The sequence below is a fragment of the Lithobates pipiens genome, unplaced genomic scaffold (genome assembly GCF_037356315.1).
Source record: "Lithobates pipiens isolate NorthernLeopardFrog02 unplaced genomic scaffold, aLitPip1_a1.2 Scaffold_13, whole genome shotgun sequence".
Classification (NCBI taxonomy): Eukaryota; Metazoa; Chordata; class Amphibia; order Anura; family Ranidae; genus Lithobates; species Lithobates pipiens.
The window spans coordinates 524,499,906-524,515,061 of NW_027507718.1; the positions used below are offsets into that span (position 1 = coordinate 524,499,906).

Genomic DNA, 15,156 nt, shown 5'->3' on the forward strand with positions numbered 1-15,156 from the left:
AGCTGGACACGAACCAGTAACAATTGAACAGTGGTTAGCCACATTCAACGGGAATGGTCTTCTGGCACTGTTGAAGTTCAACCCCCCCCCCCCATTCTTAATCCAAAGACACGTACGTAGGAACATTGGGGCCCTTTTCAGTGAAAGCCTTCCAAGGCCATGACGAGGAGGAACAGTTGGTCATATTCATAGACTGGAAAAAGGATGGCTTTCGATCATAGCGTAAACTCAACCCCTTCCATACTGTACATGGTGCCCCTTTGAGTGAATCCCTGAATGCCCACCAAGGCTATCCTAAACAGCAACAACATTTAGGTCTCACCTTCCGGCAACGCATTAATGGTGGTCACTTTGAGGTTCAGGTTCGGAAGTGGTACCGCAGAAATGTTCTTCCCCAGCTTCTGATTTAAAGGCAAAGTGAAGGTGATTTCATATCTGTGCAGAATCTTCAGAAAGCCGACCTGTAAGACCATAAGAAGAAACCAGTTACAGAATTCCTTTCTCCTTAGTGGCCTGTGCTGATGAGTAAAGGCTTGCGGCAGCCGGCCTGGGCAGAGCTCCAATGGGTTGCTGAGACTGGCCTGCTTCTTCATCAGCCAACCATGCAGCAATATTTAACGCATTGGAAGCAACCAAAAAAAAGAATTTCCAATCTCCGGTTCTCAAACCTTATTTCTATTATTTGCAAAAACACATGTAAAAAAGGGAACAAAAAAGGATAAATGTACTTTGTTATAAAGTGCACTTATCGTTTAACCCTTTTGCCCCCACCACTTTAAAGCTTGTGGCAGAGGGGGGGTTTACAAACAATTGCAGTCACCAGGAGCGTGTGTACACTGCACAAACCAACAGTTGACTTTCTAATGTAAGGAATACAGGAGCCGTGCAGCCGCTGAAATTGTTTCCCGTGACCCCCCCAGAGTGCGAATCACCCCTGACGTCTCATCGGGCGTCCAAAGCACACCTGACGCTTCATTAAAGAGAACCAGTCTCAAAAATGTTATCTCACATACGGACTTCTATTTTAAACTGAATGGGCCATTTTACAAGCAATAAGGTTCACAAATACTTTAAAGCTAGGCATGTTGGGCATCTATTTAACTTCATCTTTTCGGTTTTCCCAAAAAATTGAATACATTGCATTTATGTGCCCAAAAATTAGTGCATTTTTTAATGACATTAGGTTAATAAACCATAGTGTATATATCCTGTGACATAAAAAAAATAAAAAAAGAAATGGAACTACTGCCATTTTATTCTCCAGGGTCTCTTTCTGAAAATATAGGCTGTGTGGTGGTCTTGACTAATCTTTTGCCCGAAAATTATTTATTTTTTGTGCAAAAAAAATAAAAAAAACACAGAATAAGCTCTGGCAGTGAAAGGTTTAGTGCTGTACATACAATTTATACACAACCATTTATACACAACAAACAGTTACAGTGCTAACAATATGCTAAAAAAATAAAAATAGGGAACAAACAATCTGGCTATAATAAGGCACAATAAAACACTGCAAACAAGTAAAGAAATATAAAAGCAATCATTATCATAAGTGCATGAAGCATCAAGTATGCATTGATCCATTTATATTATTCAAACGCTGAACAATGCACGTTGAAGCACCCATTACAAGCACCGATATAAATAAAAATAAAAAAAGGAAACCGCGTAGCACACTGATAAATAAGTCGCTATAGACAAAAAAGTACAGTGTCCTATATTAGGGCCAGTTCACACCAGAATGCAGTATGGAAAAAGGCGCGTTCCCTGCACATTTCCCAAGCCATGTTTTGACGCATTGCCTCTGCAATCTGCATGTGGGTAGTGCAATATTTGCAGCCCATTGAAGTGAACGGGTTGCAAAATCTCACCACTGGTGGGTTCCAGTGTGATCCCTGTGTGAACTGGCCCCAAACCAGCCAATAGAAGGGGTTACCCAAAAAACTGATAGCTTTCATATTTACTGTAGCTAGGATTGCAATTGCTAGGTCCTGGAAAACCTTGTCCATTAAATTTGTACTAGTCAATACTAAAAAAAAAAACTTTCCTGGTTAAATGGTAAAACTAAAAACCCTCTGCCATCATGAATGATAAAGTGAAATATAGGAGAGAATTTGAGACCCATGGATAAAATCTCTGGGAAGAAGGAAGGAAAAAAGGAAGGAAAGAAGGAAGGAAGGAAGGAAAAGGAAGGAAAAGAAGGAAGGAAGGAAGGAAGGAAGGAAAGAAAGAAGGAAGGAAGGAAAGAAGGAAGGAAAGAAAGAAGGAAAGAAGGAAAGAAAGAAGGAAAGAAAGAAAGAAAGAAAGAAGGAAAGAAGGAAAGAAGGAAAGAAGGAAAGAAGGAAAGAAGGAAAGAAAGAAAGAAAGAAAGAAAGAAAGAAAGAAAGAAAGAAAGAAAGAAAGAAAGAAAGAAAGAAAGAAAGAAAGAAAGAAAGAAAGAAGGAAAGAAAGAAAGAAAGAAAGAAAGAAAGAAAGAAAGAAAGAAAGGAGTAGAAGAAGAAAGAAGAAAGGAGAAGGAGTAGAAGAAGAAAAGAAGAAAGGAGAAGGAGTAGAAGAAGAAAGAAGAAAGAAGGAGTAGAAGAAGAAAGAAGAAAGGAGAAGGAGTAGAAGAAGAAAGAAGAAAGGAGAAGGAGTAGAAAGAAGAAGAAAGAAGAAACCAACTCCAATGAGTCTTCTTTACTACTCTTCATAACATGCTAAATAAATGTTTTTTTCTTCTTTGAAACTAGGTCTTGCTTGCCATGTGTTTTTGTTTTGGCAAAAGATGCCTTTTCTTATTATATGTTCAGTTTAAACTGCCCAGAATTAGGACAGGTTTGGGTTAATGAATAGTCCTCCATGGTATACAAGGGATAGTAAGAGTTATGTCCATCATGACTTATCCTGTCCCTACATTAGATTCCAGAAGAAACATTCTCTCCTCTCCCCCCCCCCCCCCCCCCATCATGTGCTTCTGAAAACCTCCCGCTGTCATCTTCTGCCAAAGACCCGCCAACATGCGTACAACGAGCACCAGATGATCTCCATTAATGGACTGACACGTAGCCAACTATTCCAACACAAGAGACTGAAGAGTGACCTCCAGCCTGGGCTGCTATGAGTCAGGGTTATATAACAAGAATACCGTCCAATACTGACGTACTGCGGAGCACATACAAGAGAAATTCAGGTGCTAAATCAGTCCAAACCAATACATAATGGGGTCTTTTAAAAAAAGAACCTATTATTTATTAAGGAAAAAGAGGGATTTTGACTTACCTATAAATTCCATATGTTGGAGCACAAGTCTTAAAAGACCCTGTGTTGTAGGCTCATACCACCAGGTAATTGTACCCTACTTCACTTCGGAAGTTCTTAGTTTTTTTAGCAAGCAATGCAGGGTAACCAAAACCCCCCAGAAGGGATGGTGTGGCCTGTATCCTGTACTCCAAGATATGGAACTTACAGGCTCTTCTCTTAAATCACACAGTAGAGGACACAGGCTGCATATTCAGAAAGCCTGCAACATTTCCAAGCAGTGAATGAGAAGGGCGCGTAACTAGGCGAACAAAACTGTTCCAACAAGTGCAACGATAAGAATCAATCACTCAACTTCAGAGTGCCACTGCAAGAACCTTGAGGCCAAACACTGCATCCATAGAAAAGATTGGATTTCCATCCAGTAAAACTTTAAAAAGGTATGAACAGAGGCTAGGTAGCAGCCCTTCAAAGCTGGGCCACACAGGCTTGATGCCCGAAATGCCCAGAGCACTAACCTGATGAAGTAGGCATGTAAAAGCACAGGGGGAGTTTTTGCTTTAGACTTCAACTCCTTCCCACCTGCACTATAGCCAAGATGGCTACAGCGCAGCTCTCCCACTCTGGAAGTGTGTCCATGGATGCCCTACTAGAACCATGAATCGGGATCACTCTGATCGATGTGTCCTTTGGCACAGCTCATCACAGATCGCAGTAAAGGGCCAATCACAGAGGCCCTTTATCATGTGATCAGCTGTGTCCAATCACAGCTGGTCACATGTAAACAGACTTGCTGGTTATCGGCAGTCCTTTCCTCACACACTGCCTCTGTGCGAAGAAAGGAGTGCCGATCACTGGGCTGACAGTACATTGTTTACACGGATAATCAGGGCACTGATCATCAGGACAGGCCTATCGGTGAAGCCTCATCAGCAATTTGTCAAAGTGTGACAGCATTAAAGCTGAAAACTAGCCTGGGCAGAAGTGGGTGAAAGTGCCCAGTATCGAAGTGGCAAAGAAATGGTGCACTTGGAAGTAGGATGTCCCTTGTCCTAAAAATTGGACAAATAGGTAGTCTGTCTTCCCAACAGAAGCAGTTGCTTTGAGGTAGACTCAGATGGCTCTGACAATGTGCAGGCAATGAAGAGCAATTTTCTTTGGGTGCTTTGGTGCAGGGCACAAAGATGGAAGGACTAGGTTTAACTGATAGAGGACTGGCCGCACCATAGGAAGAAAGTATGAGGAATGGCTCCTTACAAGAACGAGCTTCCAGCTTATAGATATGTCTAAGCCCTTGTACACACGGTCGGAGATTCCGTCTAAATGTTTCCTATCGGACCGTTTTGTTGGATATTCCAACTGTGTGTGGTCTGCATCGGACGGTTTCCGTCGGAATATCCGACGGATCAACTTTTCCAACTTGCCGGTAAAATTTTCCGACAAAATGCTCCTATCGGACATACTCCGATCATGTGTAGCCTACTCCGACAGACAAAGTGCCACGCATGCTCAGATCAAATTCCTAGGCTAAAGCTATTGGCTACTAGCCTGAACGTAGTCCCGTCGTAACGAAATAACGTCATCACGTTATGTACAATCGGATTTTCTGACAACTTAGTCCGACCGTGTGTATGCAACATCACTTCCGGACCTCTTCCGGAATGAATCCGTCGGAATTACTCCGACAGATTTGGTTGTCTGAATCTCCGACCGTGTGTATAAGGGCTAACAGACATGATAGCAACAAAAAAGCCCACTTTACATTATAGGTAATAGAGGATATTCCTGATCTGAGATACATCAACCAAAATGTCAGGAGCCTCCAAATTGTTCTGTGGACATTTTCAGACAGCTGGAAGGCATGCAAGTCCTTTCACAGAAGCTAATCTACATAACCTGTGACCTGGGTGGCTCAAGTTCTTACAAGGGCAAGAAAAGTGGCTACAACCTTTGTGAATTCTCTGGGAGAAGAAGATTAGGAAAAGGGCAGGGCAACAAACTGGAAATTTTTGCCTTCCCCTGGAAAGCGCAGAGCATGCTGATGTGGTGAATAAATATCAAAATGAATATGCAGCTAGACATCTTGGATGTCTATGGTTGACAGGTATTCCCCCTGGTCTCAGAACGGCAATAATTGACCTTGCAGATTCCATGCTAAACATTGGAATTCAAAAGGCACTTTAGGAGGGATTTGAGGTCCAAAAGAGGACAAAATACCACCATTGAGCTTTGGTATTGTGAACCAGGTTTGAATAGAATCATATCAACCTGTAGTCTTGTAGGGGTCTTTAGGGCATTCTCCAAAATTTGATTGCCCTTGGGCAGATTTGATTGAGAGAGAAAACGTGGTGAGGGGGTAGGTTTTTAGACATGAGGCCTCCCCCTTATAAGGAAGAGGGCTTTGGGGAAGACTTGGTCGACATGGTAGGTCATGTCTAGAAGAGCTAAACGTAGGTTTTGAAGATGAAGTCTGGATAGAGCGATTAGGTGCCATGCCTTTTGAAAAGGTAGAGGTTCCAGAGGAAGTTGGTTTTCGGAATTTTCTGCTGTAGAAGTAGAATCTACCCTCCTGTGACATATTGGATACATTTGTCAAGGTCCCACAAAAGAGACATCCTCCTTGAAGGGCATACACGTGAGTCGTCTTCTACAGGCAGCTTTAGCTTTTAGCTACAAGATTCTGCATACGTGAATGAAGATTAGGATCCTTTTGGAAATTTTTTTCATTACTTGTTCTAGGGCATACACACCACAGAGCAGGAAGAAGGTAATTGCTGTAATAGCTCAGTTAAAGCACGGTCCCGGAATACAGGATCGTGTTGGCTGGTAATTGTCCTAGACCAGTTAGCTGCTGTGTGACTGACAAATCACAGCGGTGGCTGGTTTGCGGTGCTCGGCCTGCAAGTGAAAAAGGGGCTCTTAAGGAGCATCTCAAACTTCCTATCCGCAGAATGAAGGAACATCTTCAAATTGGTACAATGAGATGTTTAACCCTTTCATTGCCAGGTCCAGACAGTGGGGGGTGGGGTTAACACACACACACACACACACACACACACACACACACACACACACGATGGCTGCAGCCATCAGGATTGTGTATATCTGACAGGCCTACTTCTGTTTGGCAGATGAAAGTGGCGCGGCACCTCCAGCGGCACCGGATTGCTTTCCCACACCCAGGTAATGGGCACCAAAAGCCCTCCACCATGTATTCCGTGCACCTATCTGCAGGCCCGGGACCAGCGTAGCATGTCCTGCCGGGGTAAAGGGGAGGGAGCTGAACAAACATCCGCTCTTCTCCCCTTATCCGCCGATTGCCACTGAGCAGGTGAATGACAGATCTGCATCCACTCCGCTATGTAGAGGTGGTAGGTAAAACCTTGGACAGAGGGGTGGCTGTGGTATACTTGGATTTTGCAAAAGCATTTGACACAGTTCCCCACACATTATTATTATACACGATTTACACATTTACGATATATACACACACGGCTCATGTGTAAGTTAAAGGCTTGGAAAGATCAATTTGTAAAATGGATAGAAAACTGGCTAAAAGACAGAATTCAGAGAGTAGTGGTTATTGATTCTTACTCTGAATGGTCTAAGGTTATCAGTGGTGTACCCCAAGGTTCAGTGCTGGGACCCTTACTTTTTAATAACTTTATAAATGCTATAGGGTCTGGGATTAAAAGTACTTACAGGATGTCTCCAACTTACAAGCCAACCTCAATGCACGGTTTAATTGGGCAACTATGTGGAAAATTAGGTTTTATAATGATAAATGTAAAATTATGCACTTGGGGGCTAAAATGCTTGCATCATACATAATAGGGGGATCCATAGAGAAGAAGCTGGGGGTTTTATTATATCATAAGCTTAATAGCATACAATACCAAGCTGCAATTTCCAAAGAAAGCAAAGGCCTTCCTTGCATGAGGAGAGGGAGAGGAACGAGGAACGAGAGACGAGAGGAACGAGAGAGGAGAGGAACGAGAGACAAGAGAGAGGAGAGGAACGAGAGACAAGAGAGAGGAGAGGAACGAGAGACAAGAGAGAGGAGAGGAACGAGAGACAAGAGAGAGGAGAGGAACGAGAGACAAGAGAGAGGAGAGGAACGAGAGACAAGAGAGAGGAGAGGAACGAGAGACAAGAGAGAGGAGAGAACGAGAGACAAGAGAGAGGAGAGGAACGAGAGACAAGAGAGAGGAGAGGAACGAGAGACAAGAGAGAGGAGAGGAACGAGAGACAAGAGAGAGGAGAGGAACGAGAGACAAGAGAGAGGAGAGGAACGAGAGACAAGAGAGAGGAGAGGAACGAGAGACAAGAGAGAGGAGAGGAACGAGAGACAAGAGAGAGGAGAGGAACGAGAGACAAGAGAGAGGAGAGGAACGAGAGACAAGAGAGAGGAGAGGAACGAGAGACAAGAGAGAGGAGAGGAACGAGAGACAAGAGAGAGGAGAGGAACGAGAGACAAGAGAGAGGAGAGGAACGAGAGACAAGAGAGAGGAGAGGAACGAGAGACGAGAGAGGAGAGGAACGAGAGACGAGAGAGGAGAGGAAGAGAGACGAGAGAGGAGAGGAAGAGAGACGAGAGGAAGAGAGACGAGGGGCGAGAGAGGAGTGAGGGGGGGGCGAGAGAGACTTCATCTGGAATATGCAGTTCAGTTTTGGGCACCAGTTTTTAAAAAAGGATATCGGGGAACTGCAGAAAGTGCAGAGAAGAGCAACCAAATTGATAAGAGGCATGAAGGAGCTCAGCTATGAGGAATGATTAGCGGAACTGAATTTATTCTCTCTTAAGAGGAGATTAAGGAGGGATATAATCAACATGTATAGATACATAAGTGGTCCATATACTGAACTTGGTTAACTTTAAGACCATCACGCAGGACAAGGTGGAACTCTATGTCTAGAGGAAAATGATTTAATCTCCAAATGTGGAAAGGTTTCTTTACAGCAAGAGCTGTGAAAATGTGGAATAGACTCCCTGCAGAGGTGGTTCTGGCCAACTCAGTGGATAGCTTTAAAGAGGAAGTAAAGGCAAAAAACAAAAAAAAAACAAAAAAAACAAAACAAAACAAAAAACAAAAAAACAAAACAAAAAACAAACAAAAAAACAAAACAAAAAAAAACACCCCCTGTAAGGCAAAGGCATAATGAGCTAGTATGCATAGCTCATTATGAATACCTGAGAACGAAGCCCCCGAAGCGGTCCTCCGTCTTCCTCTTCGCCGCTGCCATGTATCCCGGAGCGACTTCGGGGTCTCGCTGCTCCGCGATGACGTCACTCCCGCACATGCGCACGGGAGCCGACACTCGCGGCATATCGCAGCGATCTGAGGCCTGCCCAGTGCGCCGCTGTCTACGTCTTCGGGTAAATATCTCCTAAACCGTGTAGGTTTAGGAGATATTTCTTGGACCTACAGGTAAGCCCCAATCTAGGCTTACCTGTAGGTCAAAGTGGTTTGTAAGAGTTTACAACCACTTTAAAAAAGGCCTGGATTTTTTCCTTAATGTACATTTATAGGTAAAGTTGATCCAGAGAAAATCCAATTGCCTCTCAGGGGATCAGGAAGGGATTTTTTCCCCTGCTGGAGCAAATTGGATCATGCTCTGCTGGGGTTTTCCACCCTCCTCTGGATCAACTGTGGGTGAAGGATTGTGTATATGTGATTTTTTTTATTTTTTTATTATTAGTTGAACTAGATTGACTTGTGTCTTTTTTTTTGACCTGACTATAACTATGTAATCTTTAGTTCTAAAGCGTTATTCTAAACGTGTGCAAAAACGGCTCCGATAGTAAAAGGGTTAAACAAATCCATTAGTCCATGAACACGGAAGGTCTTTTTAGATTTAGCAGGTCTCTTCCTACACAAAGGGGCTTGGCCAGATTAAGGAGAATCAAGTGAGACAATGCCAAGGCTTTTGAACACTGCAGAAATGAGCAAATCCACATTTGCAAGCATATTAGCTGAAGCGGAAAATTTAGGTGTACAGGAGTCTGGTGAAAATTTCCGTAGCCTCCTCTAACACTGCCACAAGTCCCCTTCATTCACTTCTATGTCCACCTCTTCTGGACCGGGCATATTGAGATAGGACTCAGGTAGAGACGGTGGAGCCTGAGAAGGTGCCTGGTGTTTGAGCCTCGAACAGAGATGGATGTCATTAAAGCTGTTGCCCAAGAAATTGTGACAGTTGCAGAAAAGTCAGATGCAAAGTCCGCTGCTAAAAATTGGGCCCGGCTCCAGTGCAAGAGAAACCTTATGACTCTGAGGGCTTCGGCAGAAAGAATGTTCCCCTGAGCTTTGGCTGCGATTCCCTATCACCTGGTTTTGGTCATAGCTATGGGTGAGGGGAATTCCCTGTAGGAAACTCACAGGGTAGGGTGCAGAATATAGGGCAAGCGTGTGTGGAAGGAAAATGCTGCAACCCAGATGTAGACTGACCATCCTACAGTGAAGTCCTTGTGGTTAAAAGGCTAGAAGAAGAACTGCCCAAGTCACTTATAAGACCTTAAAACACCTGGTCATCTTCCCGAGTCTAAGCTCTGAGTAGGACATATCAAACAAAGTCCCATGTTTTTACAGTAGCGGTCAGAAATACAGAGAAACCCTGTCTTACCTGTCCTTGATGATGGTTCCTATATAGGGTCCAAGCTTTGCCCATCATGGTGGGTATACCCTTGCAGGAGTCTTCAGGGACTGGATTCCCTAGGAGTGGCCCTGGACATGTATAGCACCCTGCACCTGACTGCATGTGCGCACAAAGCGCTGAAGTGAGTACCCATGCAGGATCCAGTGTCCAAACCAAAATTACTAGCTGTGCCCATGGTTTGGGGTCCGGACACAGCTCCCAAGGTTTTATCACAGTAATATGGATCTGCATACACGGTTTCTGATGTGGCATTTAGAAGTGTGGAGTCTAGTCCAGAAGCATGGAGTGAAGAATCTGAAGGTAAAAATAAATGTAGCCCCCTTGTTTTCAACAGGGGCTACAAAGTCAACTCAGTTTTTGGATGGGCTGTAGTTAGTTCAGACTGATCGTATAGTTTTTCAACTGGGTTTTTCCCTAAGCTTAAGTTGGCTTGTGATTTTTCACTCACCAGTAGATGACACCAATATCCCTGGTCATAGTATGAGATTTCACAAATAAAACTAAAGTTATGAAGATTTATATGTTCTTCAGCCAATCTATGAGGAGGTTTATGCCACTGGTGCATGCTGGTGGAGGATATAAATATTTTTGGACATGAGGGGCGTGGCCTAGCGCATGGAGCTGTAGGACGTGCATCGTGGCAGCTCCCAGTCCTGACAGCTTCCATGGGGCTCTATTTCCTCTATCATCACCCACATTCCCTCCAAAAAAAAAAAATCACACAGATGGGCAAGCGGAAGCCCAAGGATCAATCCAAACCCACCGGTGACCAGACACAGGGCGATTTGGGATGGTTTCTAACCGAGCATCTGCAGCCTATATGAACCAGGGGAATTCCAAGATGGCGCTGCCACCTGCATCCCCGGCCCTCTCTGAGCCAGCAGACACCATGCAGGTATGTTCCAGGGGCCGTTCAGCCTCCCTTGCACAGCCCCCACAGCCCCACTATGCTCCAGTGATGGCTGGGATATGGAATCGCAGATGAGATCCCTGCACACATACATGCTATCCCTGCCTACAAAATCTGACTTTGAACATAGAAAAGACATACAGGCAGGAGATAACTGAACTTTCCAATTCTATTTTTATTTTCAATTATTATAAAGCATTACATACAATTAAACAATATTCAAACATATGTATTAATTACATGCATAATAATCACATTTATTATTTTATTTCCTCTACCCTCCCTCCCCCTCCCTCCCCAGGAGGAAAAAAAAAAAAAAAAAAAAAAAAAAGAAAAAAAGAACACCAACAAAAATGAGGAAAGGGGGATATTGTATATCTAACCTCTCCCCCTCCCCCACTTCTCTCTCCTCCACGGACCCCTCCTTCCCCCCTCCCAGTTCCTTAATCTTTTACCAATTTCCTATGTTGTCTCCATGGAGTCCAAACCAAGAGGCACCTTTCATATGTATCTAATTCTTGTGCTAAGAGTATCTCCATTCTCTCTATATTATCCATTTCTAGAGCCCATTCATTTATCGTAGGCGACTGGATTGATCGCCAGTGCCGCGGTATCACAGTTCTTGCCGCCGTCAACCAGTATCCTAGTAGATTCTTTTTAACATTTTTATATGTTCTTGGTAACATAGAGAGGAGGGTGATTTGTGGTGTATTCGGGATTGCCTCCCCAGTGATTGTTGTAAATAATTGCATAAGCTTTTCCCAAAATCTAAAAATTAGGGGGCATTCCCACCATATGTGGAGCAATGTGCCCTTTTCTCTATGGCACCGCCAACATATATCCGATTTTTCTCGGTATATACGGTGAAGTGTCACTGGGCTCCAGTACCATCTTGAGAGCAGTTTGTAATTCGTCTCTTGTGCTTTAATCGACGGTGATAGACAGTGAGAAAAATTAAATGCCTTCTCCCATTCCCCAACCTCAATTTGAGCGTTGATCTCATTAACCCATTTACTTATGTATTCTGGGGGCTCCGGGTGATTTTTAATAATAAACATCTTATACAGTACTGATATAACATGATTTGGTTTTTGATCTTGTGTCAGGACAGTTTCAAGTTGTGTCAAATCTCTACCCAGAGATTTACTTGATCGTATTGTACACCAAAATGACCGCAACTGCCAAAACTCCAACATTTGCATAGGTGTTGGTCGCTGAGTAGGGAATAAATTTAATAAAGACGGAATAGTCCCCTGACATAAAATATTACTCAGTCTATAATGGGATTCCCTATTCCATATAAGAAAATTTGTCCTATTTAATGCCGGTGGAAATAAAGGGTTGCCAAATAGAGATGTCATAGGTCCTACATAAGAAGAAAGTTCCAATTTTATAGCTGTTTTGCCCCATACATTCAACACATGAGATGTGAGAGAAGGCATAGATTCTAACAGCTCACGATTTAAATTGCTATCAGACAAGTCTAACCATGGCAATGCCTTTAGATCCAATTGATTCAACCCTTGTTCTATTTTTACCCATTGTTTGGTTTCCAAACAATAAAACCAATCCACCAGTCTAGTCAGAACAGCCGAAGCATAGTAGTAGTATAGATCAGGTGCACCCGCACCTCCTTTCGTTTTTGGTAATGATAATAATTTCTTTTGTAATCTTGGTTTTTTATGTCCCCAAATAAATTTTGTAAAAGCCGATTGTAAAGTGGAAAAAAAAGATCTGGGGACACCAATTGGGATAGTTTGAAAAAAATACAAAAACCGCGGTATTATATCCATTTTTAATATATTAATTCTCCCAAACCATGAATATTGCTTAACATCATATTTTTTTAGATCTTGTAGGGTACGTTGCAGGAGAGGAACATAGTTCATTGAGTATAAATGGTTTGAGTCTGGGGTGATTTTAACACCTAAATATTTTACAGCTGTAGAGCAAATCCTAAACTTAAAATTAGCTCTCAACATTTTAACCTGTTCGGGTATGAGCGACACATTAAGGATTTCTGATTTTGATATATTTACTTTGAAATTACTCAGTTTCCCAAACCGCTGGAATTCAGACAAAACAGAAGGAATTGCAATGTGTGGATTAGTGATATAAAGTAATAAATCATCAGCAAACAAAGCCATTTTTATTTCCCTCTGTTCTATCTGAACTCCAGAAATGGAAGAGTTCTGTCTAATAGCCGTCGCTAAATATTCCATTACTATAACATAGAGTAAAGGGGATAACGGGCATCCCTGACGAGTACCATTTTGTATATTAAAACTTGTTGTTAATGAACCATTAATTTTTATTCTAGCTACCGGTTTAGTATATAATGCCATGATCTTATGGAATATATTTGACCCCAGTCCTATTTGCATTAAAGAATGTTTTAGGAAGGGCCATCCCACCCGATCAAATGCCTTTTCTGCATCAACTGAGAGAAGGCATACTGGAATTTTAGCCCTTTGTGCATAGTTCATCAACAAAAAAGTTTTAATCGTGTTATCACGTGCTTCTCTACTTTGAATAAATCCTACCTGGTCTGTATGTATTAAGCTTGGAAGCAATGGTTGAAGACGGAGTGCAATCAGTTTAGCATATATCTTTAAATCTATCCCAATCAATGATATGGGTCGGAAACTAGAACAAAGTGTCAAATCCTTTTCTGGTTTGGGAATCAGAGTTATATGAGATTCCAGAGTCTGTGTTGAAAATTGGTTCGTAAAGGAAATAGAGTTAAACACTTGAAGCATAAACGGAGCTATATGTTCTTTAAACGTCTTATAGAATTTTGATGTAAACCCGTCAGGGCCTGGACTCTTATTTGTTGGAGTATTGGCAATTACTTCTAGTAGCTCTTCAAGTGATAACTGAACTTAAGAAAGACCTGGGAGTCTATGGAAGACATAGAGAATACCTCCAACGGCATTTGCAACACATTGCAGTCACACAAGGAGACCCTTAACTTCCACACTGTTTACTGCAGCAGCTCATGTACCACCAAGACGATATGGAGAACCGTAACAGACGGAATAATATCAGGATACGTGGCATCCCCGAAAAACAGTGGGACACAATGACCTAGCAGAGGCAGTCACCACCATCTTTAACCAGCTACTCCCAACAGCCTAAAAATACCCACATGGTCAGAATTCACAGGACCTCGGGCCTGAGGAACCCCGATTTAGCCTTTGTCTGCGATACAATTTGCAGGGCCCACTTCTACAAGGTTAAGGAGGAAATTATGCGTGCCGCCAGCACACAACACTCCATCCGGCTAACGACACCCCTGTCATGCTGCTCCTAGTCATCTTATGCCAAACACTGGACATGAAACGCTCTCAAGACACTCACATCTGTCCTCCAGGAGAAACATTAAATATCAATGGAGGTTTCCATTCCAACTGCGGGTCCATCATAAAGGCAAGACGGCCCTCTTTTGCACTTTGGGGGACCTGCCACAGTTCCTGAGTACCGTGGAGCTGCCCCAGGTCTCTTTACCAGACTGGCCCCTCTCCCCTACTACGGACCTGCGAAGGGAACTTTTTAGTCGACTGGCAAAAGTCATTCCAACACACACACACACACACACACACACACACACACACACTCTAAACCTGCTATATCCAAGAAAGAAAAAAAAACAAAAAGAAAAAAAAAAAAAACTTTAAACTCCTCTCCAGATGGTACAGGGACCCTCAATTCCTACATAACATATTTCCATCAATACATCCCTTGTGTTGGAGATGTGGCTTGGCTCGGAAGCTATAAGGATATACACAACACCTCTAGTAGCAAGTTTTTTTTTTTTTTACCATATATAGCAGCTTATACGAACGGCTACTGACACCCACCCCAGAGATAGCTTTATTATCCATGCTTCCAGGCTCCATAGCCTCCCAAAAATGCACCTTGCTGCACTTTTTCTTGTCAACCACCAGACAGCTTATTCCCCTATTCTGTAGAACAACCACCAAGGGTTTCAATGGTCAATGACATCATGCGTATGGAAGAGATGCTAGCCCTAGACAATGACACCTTTGACAAATTTAGGGTCCTATGGGATTAATAATTACTCTACCTCGGACTCCCTGAAAGCTATGCTGGCACCCCACTGTCTACTTGGAAACACCTCCTGATCCCATCACACAAGTTTGTCGCACCCCAAGGTTTGCTCAATTCCCTTCTGACCCTCTCCCCTCCTACACTACACCTGAACCCCCCCCCTTATTTCTTTTCTCCTGCCCTCTCTCCTCTTCCTTTCTCTTTTTCCCACACCCAGATGTTTTACTCTGCAACTCTAATAAGTCTCTCTGCAAAACGTAGCGGTTTTAACCTCCTGATCC

At 43.0% G+C, this 15,156-nt stretch overlaps 1 protein-coding gene across 1 annotated transcript in view; it reads right to left on the reverse strand.

The window, feature by feature from the left end:
- ADISSP (adipose secreted signaling protein) overlaps window positions 1-15,156 on the reverse strand; it is a 112,391-nt gene that overhangs the window by 49,554 nt on the left and 47,681 nt on the right. Inside the window, exon 4 of the mRNA XM_077478112.1 lies at window positions 323-461. Coding sequence (XP_077334238.1) covers window positions 323-461 — 139 coding nt within the window. The remainder of the gene's footprint in view (window positions 1-322; window positions 462-15,156) is intronic.